The sequence below is a fragment of the Azolla caroliniana genome, unplaced genomic scaffold (genome assembly GCF_043228905.1).
Source record: "Azolla caroliniana isolate FFs.n. ecotype wild unplaced genomic scaffold, voAzoCaro1.0.p SCAF_10, whole genome shotgun sequence".
In the NCBI taxonomy this organism is placed as follows: Eukaryota; Viridiplantae; Streptophyta; class Polypodiopsida; order Salviniales; family Salviniaceae; genus Azolla; species Azolla caroliniana.
Window position 1 is genome coordinate 6551014 of NW_028230445.1, and position 8539 is coordinate 6559552.

Genomic DNA, 8539 nt, shown 5'->3' on the forward strand with positions numbered 1-8539 from the left:
CACAAAAAAGGACAAACGCAAAAACCACTGAACAGGAACCTTGCAACCGAGATTATCCGCACGAAACTCTCGCGTCCATTTCCCTTCATCTCGCCTTGTTACCCATTTCTGATCCATCATATTGCATGTTGTGTATGCATATGCGTGTGGGGGGGTTGGGTGTGTGTGCGTGCCTATGTGCCTACGTGTCTGTGCGTGTGCGCGTGTGTGTATGTGTGCATGCGCATGTGTGTCGCAACCTTGAATGAAGTTGTTGTTGTTTGAGGTCTCCAACAACATTGTGAGAGCACCGACTGATTAGTTTTTCCCACTTTATCACCTACCCAAACATATAACTAATACGTTTAGGTACTCATCCAATGAGGTGCCCTATAGTTTACGAGTGGGATCGTGCAATATAATTGGCTCTTGTCAGTGTCATTGATACCGCATTGTTTTAGCATTCCAAAGTTGATGGTGTTCTTCTATAGTGGGTTACAAGTGACAAACATTATGTTAACATCACATGGTTTCATAGTGAAGTGTACCTTAACCCAACTCACTCTTGAACATCATAACGTCCATTTATCACTACATTTTTGGTTCTTTTCACCAAATGAATGTTAGTCCAATGAGGTCTTATAATCACCCACAAAATCTCGTGTTATCCATGGAAGTCGCCAATAAGTCAAGTGTCATGTTCGTAAGCTCAAGTCACTTCATAAAACAAACAAAAATCACAAATCTAGTTATTATCTACTGAGGTACATGCCTCATAAAAATAATTATATCAATTTTCATGTGTTGGTGAAATATTGAATGAAAATTTTAAGTTGTGAGTTGAGTGGGCTTGTTATGTGGCATCCTTTATAGTACAACAATCGTTCATTTAATCGTCATCAAATGAGTCATTGTCTAATTAATTTCTAACATGGGCAAAATAACAATCTTAATCATACAATTTTGACCACCAATGAAAACATCTTTCAAAATGAAGATATCTAAAAGCAAAGTAAAGCTTCATAAAAAAAACGGGGAATGTGACCTTCATGTAAAATTGTGCTCATATGAACTTGTGCGGTGTTGTTTGATGACTATCCTTCATAAAAAATCATCCAGGATTAAGATGTATGTGGATTTTGAACTTTAATGAAGAGTATCGTTTATAATGGCATAAATTGTGGAGAGTACCAATGAGTAGAATACTTGTATCACACTTTCTAATTTGTGTAGTATCACTCATGAACTATATGCATCTCTTGAGTCTTAAAACATAATACGAAATACTTAGAGGCTTTTGCACTTATTGCTTATCATGTTTCTCTATTTCTAATACTCCACTCGAAATCTAGATTCCATAAGGTCATTTGCTATTCAACATTACATGATACATCGCATATTTGTAATTAACTATCCTTGCAATGATGCCATATTGCATGAGAAGAACACCTTAAGAAAATGGTATAAGTATTGGTTCTGTGTACCTTGTATATGTTGAAGGCATACCTCGATTTTATATCATTTATCACCCCATACAACAAAATAGTTTGAAGTCATTAACATGTGTGGTTTTGCTTTATCATGTGCACATTATTTGTAGTTATTTATTCTCAATACGATGTTTGTATAGTTATTTTGATGGCTTGAGGTCCTTATAATTTATTTATGTGGATCATCATCTAGTACTAGGCTAGTTTGAATACCTGACATAGTACGTAAAATTCTTGTTCATCTAGCATAACATTCGTTTTCCTACGTTCGAAAACGAATGCAAATGTTATTCAAACATTCTTGTGTTTCCCCCCCCCCCCCCCCCCCATTCTTTTAATGTTTTTTTTTCATTTTTAAGCTTATTTACCTCATAATAAATAGTTAATCCAAAACTATGGTATTTATCATTCTTTAAGGGTGTTTTTCTTACGCGAATGCACGTATGGTACGTATGGTTCATACTATGCATGACATACAAGAGAATGATGTATTTGGCATGTATAATATCTAAAATCAATGGCTTTAGCAAGATTATGAAAAAATGTTACAACTAGAGTAGATTTAGATAGATTTGATTAGACTAGATATTTTTAGTGTCCATAGAGAACCCACTATTAACCCAAGAGACCTAAGTACACAAAGTTTTATTTATGTATCTCCTATCTAAGAAGGGATGTTAATAGATTTGAAGCGCAAGGTCTTGATGTGTAAATAAGTCTTATAATCATTATACTTACATAATTTTATATATATTATCTATGCCTTCATAGTAAATACATGTTATCCATGCACGCCCAATATTCCCTTTAGGGTGAGGCCATATCGATTTCATAAGGTAGCCAACTATTTTAGGCATGCGTTTTGCATCATGCATTCTCCCAAATTTCAACAAAAAATATAACATCCATACCTTGAGCTACAACACTTACTCATTGCCCCTTATCTCATGGATATCCATTACAATTCCAAAACATGATTTTTAAACTTGAGGTATGTGTAATCCCATCGATCATAAGTTGGTATGCTTTTTGAAATCCTTTCCTAGATGTATATGTTTACCTTCTACTTTCATGCTCTTTTGGAGTTTGATAATCTATTGTAATGAAACGTGTACCCTTGAGACACACCCTACTGTTGTCTAAAATGCTAAATCTTTTGCTCTCATCTAGGATTGTACAAACAATAACTCGACGTGACGTTCCTTCTAACAATTTATTACCAACCCTATGTGTTGCATATATGGTAACATCCCCCATAACAATGTGCTCTTCAAAGAATTTTGTAATATTCTCTACAAGAGATAGTGCATTCTCGAATTCATCCTCTTGCATGCCTCTAATAACAACATTGTTCTTCCTCCTTTCAATATCATATTGTTCTTTTGAATCTTGTAGATTTGTAGTGTTAGAATTCATTGCAAGATTTGAGTGTACTATGGTTTTTGGCGCTTTTTTTAGGATATCATTGTTCCACTTTGTCATGATCACATCTTCCTTTGTTTGAAGTATCAATGTAATTTGGTGTATCAAGATCAAGTTTCAACCAAAAAAGGAGAAAAGTATCCAAAAGTAATTGTATGTTAAAGGAAGACATGCTTCAAATTATTGCAAAGAGTACAAAACTAGAAGAGTGGGATGCTCTTCTTAGCATTTGGACCAACTTGGCATTAACATTGTGTACATGAAGAGGGGAATTTTGGAGAAACAATGATTCTATGCCCCACTATTGAAATTTTGCTACAAGGTATTGGACATGCTTGTATTATGACGTCTTCATTTGAGGTGTGCAAGGTTAATAGCCAAGGTGATCTGGGAGAACAATTCAAATATTTTGAAAGCACGACGTTTGTCCTTTTACAAGCACAATGTGGAATATTCTCTTAAAGGGGAGGAATTTTCACAAAAGTTGCTCACGCCTATCATAGAGTGTAAAGGTGTAGTCATCCTTCATCAAGTGGACCTTTAAAGCCATATGCCATTTCTATAAGACCTTTTTGTATATGTATATATCATATGGTGATGTGCATCAAAAAACAATATTACACAAATTTAATCATATTAATGCATTGAAAAAATGAGATATTTAAACATCTTGGCCAAACTTCTTATTAAGAATTTAATATAATGGAGAAACATAATAGGTCTCTCATGCATAACATAAAATTTGATGTTTCTCTATAAGTTGGTATCTATATTACATTCACTACACATGTAAATGTTGCAAATATGAATCAGGGTATTTGTTTGTTTGCATCTCTTGGGTAACCATGTACATATTGCATTGCCTCAAGGGAGTTCGCACTATCGTGATGCAACTGCTTGACATGCACTTAGAAAGTAATGAAAGAACAGTGGTGTACAAAAGGTAAATGAAACACCTATTAATAACCACATTATCAACATACAAATAATATGTCATTCTATTAAAAGGAAATATCAGAGCTCCAATGATAAGAACAGAAAACTGAGCACCATCAATTCAGAAGTTAATCACGACTTTATCAACGCATTAGTTTGAGATGTCTCTCCCTCGTTTTTCATTCATTATATACAAAGGGCATTTTCTCTTCAATTAACCCACATCTCGTCTCAACACCTCGATCAATCGAGACAAATTATCGGATCATGGTACTGAAGCAATTCAAGAATAAAAACAATCACTACTTAAAAGCAAGGATCACTTCAGTTCATGAAATCAATGGAATCCTCATGAAATCAAAGAATCTTTGTGTGCCACTTGAGGAGGTAAAAATACATGTACCTCTCTCTCCTCAGAGAATTCATTGTGTTTTGGGACCAATATCTCGAGCCCTGCCCCAGACTCCAAATAATAAGCCTCTAATTCGGCATTCTCTGGAATCCGAGTGGTTAAGGGAATCTCTCTTATAAACTCTCCTGGAGGGCAATGCTCGGGTGAAGGGTCAGTAAGCTCAAATGTCCGATCTCCCCTTTTAATGTATTGGGTTCTCCCAGTACTTGTACAATGAATCTTAACCACGCCATGGGTAGTTGTATTAAGCCAAGAGACCCTTACTCTTTGCATATCTGTAAATGGTAGACTCACCATTATCAAATAGCCTTTCTCATCTTCATATATACTCTTGGCCCCTGTCACGGGTCCACAAACTTCATTCATTACACCAGAAAAATCCGAAAGCCAAAAGGGGCGCTCGACCGCCGGACTCTCCATATCAAAAGCTCTTTGAGAATAACTTTCCATAGCACCGCAACAATCCTCGCTACTTACTGGTGAGACTTCCTTTCTTCTCTTCTTCTCGATATGACTATCGGTTGCATCTGTTGATGGTAGCTTGCTTGAAAGGTTCAATGTTGTATTGCTTAATTTTCCTAAACCCACTTTCGGAAACTGCTTCCTTGCATTAAAACCACCTGATCTATCAAGATCAAACTCGGGATTGGAAAGGGTCCTCCATACCGAGTAAGCTTGAGCATCTTTAGATATGGTGAAGTTTAAATCCCGACCAGTTAGCTCCACCCATCTTTTCTTTTCCTCATCACTAATGATAGACAAATTCGGACATCTAACGATTTCGATGCCATGTATACACTGTGGGTTTGAGAGACCTTTATATTGTTTTCTTTGCATCTTATGGGATCGAGCAAAACCCTTCTCAGTACTAAATGGGAAAGGGGGCTCTCCGTACTTTGCATGCCCATTCATATAGCTTCGAAGTTGCATCTTTCCAAGCGCACTCTCTGGTCTTTCTTTAAAGACCCACATGTAGATATTCTCCATATCATGTTGAACCAAGAAGTGTTCAAGTTTTAGGTCACTCTTATCCAAAATGCCCATTTTCCCTTTGGATTTATCTGTGAGAGAAGGGCGGAAATAGTGATTAAAAAAGAACCAAGCACCCCAGATGATGTCACTACGTCTTGAACCGGAACCACATCGCTTATTGGGTCTATTCACACTGGTGAGATTTTCCACATCATGGCATTGAGGTCCTAGACCCACATCGAGTATTTCTGAAGCATCATTGAACCACGATGTGGTTGGAAAGTCACCAGCAAGAGGTAGGTTTATATCAGGTGGCCTACACCCTCCCATCATAGCTTGCCTTGATGATGAATCTGGATCATCGTGAGCAATTCCCGAATCCATAGAGAGCAAAGTCGATGGATTATCAATAGATAACGCCGTTAATAGTGCTTCTGTCATCTTTGTGAAATCAAATTTTGCTCTTTGGAACCGGCTTAGTTGGAGAAGAAAACAGAAAAATTGCTTTTGATTTGCACTTTTTCTTGAGAAAGAATAAGAACCAATTTAGTTTTCAACTCGACAAGCCAAATCTAACATAGAAAAAATAGCGACTTTCTATGAAAAGAATTGTGGCATGAATTCTTATCTCTTGATCTTCTTCATTTGATCAAATCCATGTAAAAAAGAAGCAATGTTTGTATATCTATAGACTATAATGTAATGATGCCACAGAATTATGAATGGAGCAAATCAATTACAGTATATAGAGGGAATTCACATCCAGAACGATGTTATGATGTGGCCATATTGGATAGAAGAATAGCACTTCAGTGAGTTTAAAAACAGAGTGTTTTTCTCTTTCCAATACAATGTTAAAGCTTTTGAAAATTTTTCTGCGAGAAGAAATTGAAATAATACCTTCAGTTACTTGAATGCCACAAATCACATCCCTTGAAGAAACATGAAACAAAACAATGCACAGAAGAAAAAAAATTAAAAAACCAGAATAACGACCAGGAAACCACAGCACGGGGAAAAAACAAAACCCTACATAAATGACATCTTTCAAGAAGAAAGAAGAACAAAAAGGAAATACACCAATAAGAAAGAGAGAAACTGGGATTTGGGTCTAAATTTACAGGAATAGTTCAGCAATGTTTTCTTCGTTCTTACCTGAGAAAGTGGCCTTCACATGAGGGCCCATCTGTGTGTGTTTTCTGTCTGCGGAGGGAGGAGAAACCCTAATGTATATGCAGCTCTGCAGGAGGAGGCATACGCCCAAACTCTCTGAATTAGTCTAATTTGGGGGAGAGGGGGGGCTATCATGTCCATTGCTCCCCCCACAAGGGCGTGTTCACATGGACACATACATATACATACACCCTTGCCCCTGTTTGTCCACACATCTCATCTAGATGAGAAGCTGGTCCATTGGATCTGTCACAGAAGCTGGTCGATCTGGATCCGTCACAGAAGCTCGTCCATCTGGATCCGTCACCAAAGGTGGTCCAACTGGATCTGACTTTGGCAAACGGGAAGATGATGTCATTTTACCTGCACCATGACTTTTTCTCGGGAACGCCTTATGCAGTAGCAGTTCCAGCCCATGGCAGTGACTCTTCGTCACGAGTTGTTGCCATTGTGCCAGACCGGTAATTATCGCGATAAATCACAAGATGCAGATATGTATGTTTCTGTAGCCACAACATTAAGGTCCAATTCTAAAGGTAATTTTAATGGTTTTAAAGGTTGGATAAACGAGAAACTAGTTGTTGTAGGACTTTGGACAAACCCGTAAGAACGTATGGCACATGGTGGTTTACTAGGAATCAACAACGGTTCAGTTTCGGCTTAATCGGTTTGGCCTTGTCCAAACCAAACTGGTTAAAGCCTAAACCGGTTTAGGCTAACCAGTTTAGCCAAACTGATTAAGCCTTAAACGATTGGTAACTAGTTTAAGCTTAATTGGTTTGAGCAATCCCAAACTGAGCAAACTTAATTGGTTTAAAAAGGTACACTAGGGGAAAACAACGAAAAACTGTGATTTCACGTTATTGTGGGTGTCATGAAGGAATTGCTTCACGATAAAAAAATATCTTTAGGTATTATACTAAGCAACATTTGAGAGATTTGAAACGACAACCTTATATACCAAGTTGTAAGCTCATGCCACCAAACTAAGTTGTTTTCTTTAAAACTAGTTTTTCATCATTGTAGTTTTCACATGAAATTTTCATACACGAGACCTCAAATGAGGGAGATGGATATCATGCATCACATGCATTTCATGCATGTATGGTACCCTCACATGCATCAAATGCATGGAGGCATCTATATAAGAAAGAAAGAAAAAGAAAAGAGCATATGGAAGCTAGGTTGAATTAAGAAATTAATAATAAAAGCCAAGGGTTCAAAACTGTAATAATAATAATTTTTGTTGTACTTAATCTTCTTCAACATCTTCTTCTTTTCTTTCCTCTTCTCAACTATACCAAATTTCAAATTTTTGTCTCTCTCTATCTTACATGCTTTCTCGTTTACGCTAGTAAAAACATCAAGTCCTTCCGGTCCCATACCTCGACAGTTCTGCTTCATTTCATGAACACATGAGGATTTCCTTGACATCTTCTTTCTTGGTGAACCCGACATGAAAGAAGCGGTAAGAAGGATCAAGGCGAGGATTGAACGATACTTGGAGATGGCATCCTCAAACAATCAAACGGTAGAGTTCGAAAGAATGATGATAATCGTTGAACAAATGATGAGATCTTGGGACAACGATGCGAGCGTGGAGAAGGTTGTCGATCCCGTCGTGGAGGTCATGGGTCAATTTAATGGAAGGAACATTACGTAGTTCCTTGACCCATACAAAAGGGACGTGTCTGAAGCACGTCAAATCTTGAATTTCAAGCAAGTTGTCGCCAACAACGTCCAAAGGCAGGTCATCAAGCTTCAAGAAGGGAAGACAACGTGGTCCGAGTTTGAGAAAGCAATATTAGCAGAATTCGCGATCGAGGATTTGTCGAGGATGACTCGACATGTCTTAATGAAGTGGATAGAGAAGAAAAATAAGAAGATGAGCGCCTCTAATGAAGCCAACGTGCAACAGGCTTGACAAGCGTCGTCAATGGCTTGATGACACTAACTTGGTAGGGCCAATGTAGAAAAAATGAAACCACCCAAAGTGTCTGAGCCTCCTAAACAAAGAAACTCGAACAAAAAGAAGATTGATGATGACATCATTGAAGAATTAGCGAAGAAGTTCTAGACGGTCACGCTAGCGAACATGAATCGTTGAGGGCCGAAAGGAAAGGAACCCTTCAGATGTGTGTGGTGTGACAACTTG

The 8539-nt window shown here is 37.6% G+C and overlaps 1 protein-coding gene across 2 annotated transcripts; it reads right to left on the reverse strand.

Annotated features, from left to right (window-relative positions):
• Nucleotides 1-3922: 3922 nt before the first annotated feature.
• Nucleotides 3923-6517, reverse strand: LOC147858883 (uncharacterized). 2 transcript variants are annotated; one of them, XM_087325930.1, is made up of 3 exons: nucleotides 6367-6517; nucleotides 6112-6143; nucleotides 3923-5734 (listed from the first exon to the last, which is right to left on the reverse strand). In XM_087325930.1, the coding sequence occupies exon 3, from the start codon at nucleotides 5650-5652 to the stop codon at nucleotides 4177-4179; it is 1476 nt and encodes a 491-aa protein (XP_087182056.1). In that variant the 5' UTR covers nucleotides 5653-5734; nucleotides 6112-6143; nucleotides 6367-6517; the 3' UTR covers nucleotides 3923-4176. The 2 variants fall into 2 exon arrangements, with proteins under 2 accessions (XP_087182056.1, XP_087182057.1); XM_087325931.1 differs by lacking the exon at nucleotides 6112-6143 and having other exon boundaries at nucleotides 6367-6502.
• Between the last annotated feature and the right edge of the window lie 2022 nt (nucleotides 6518-8539).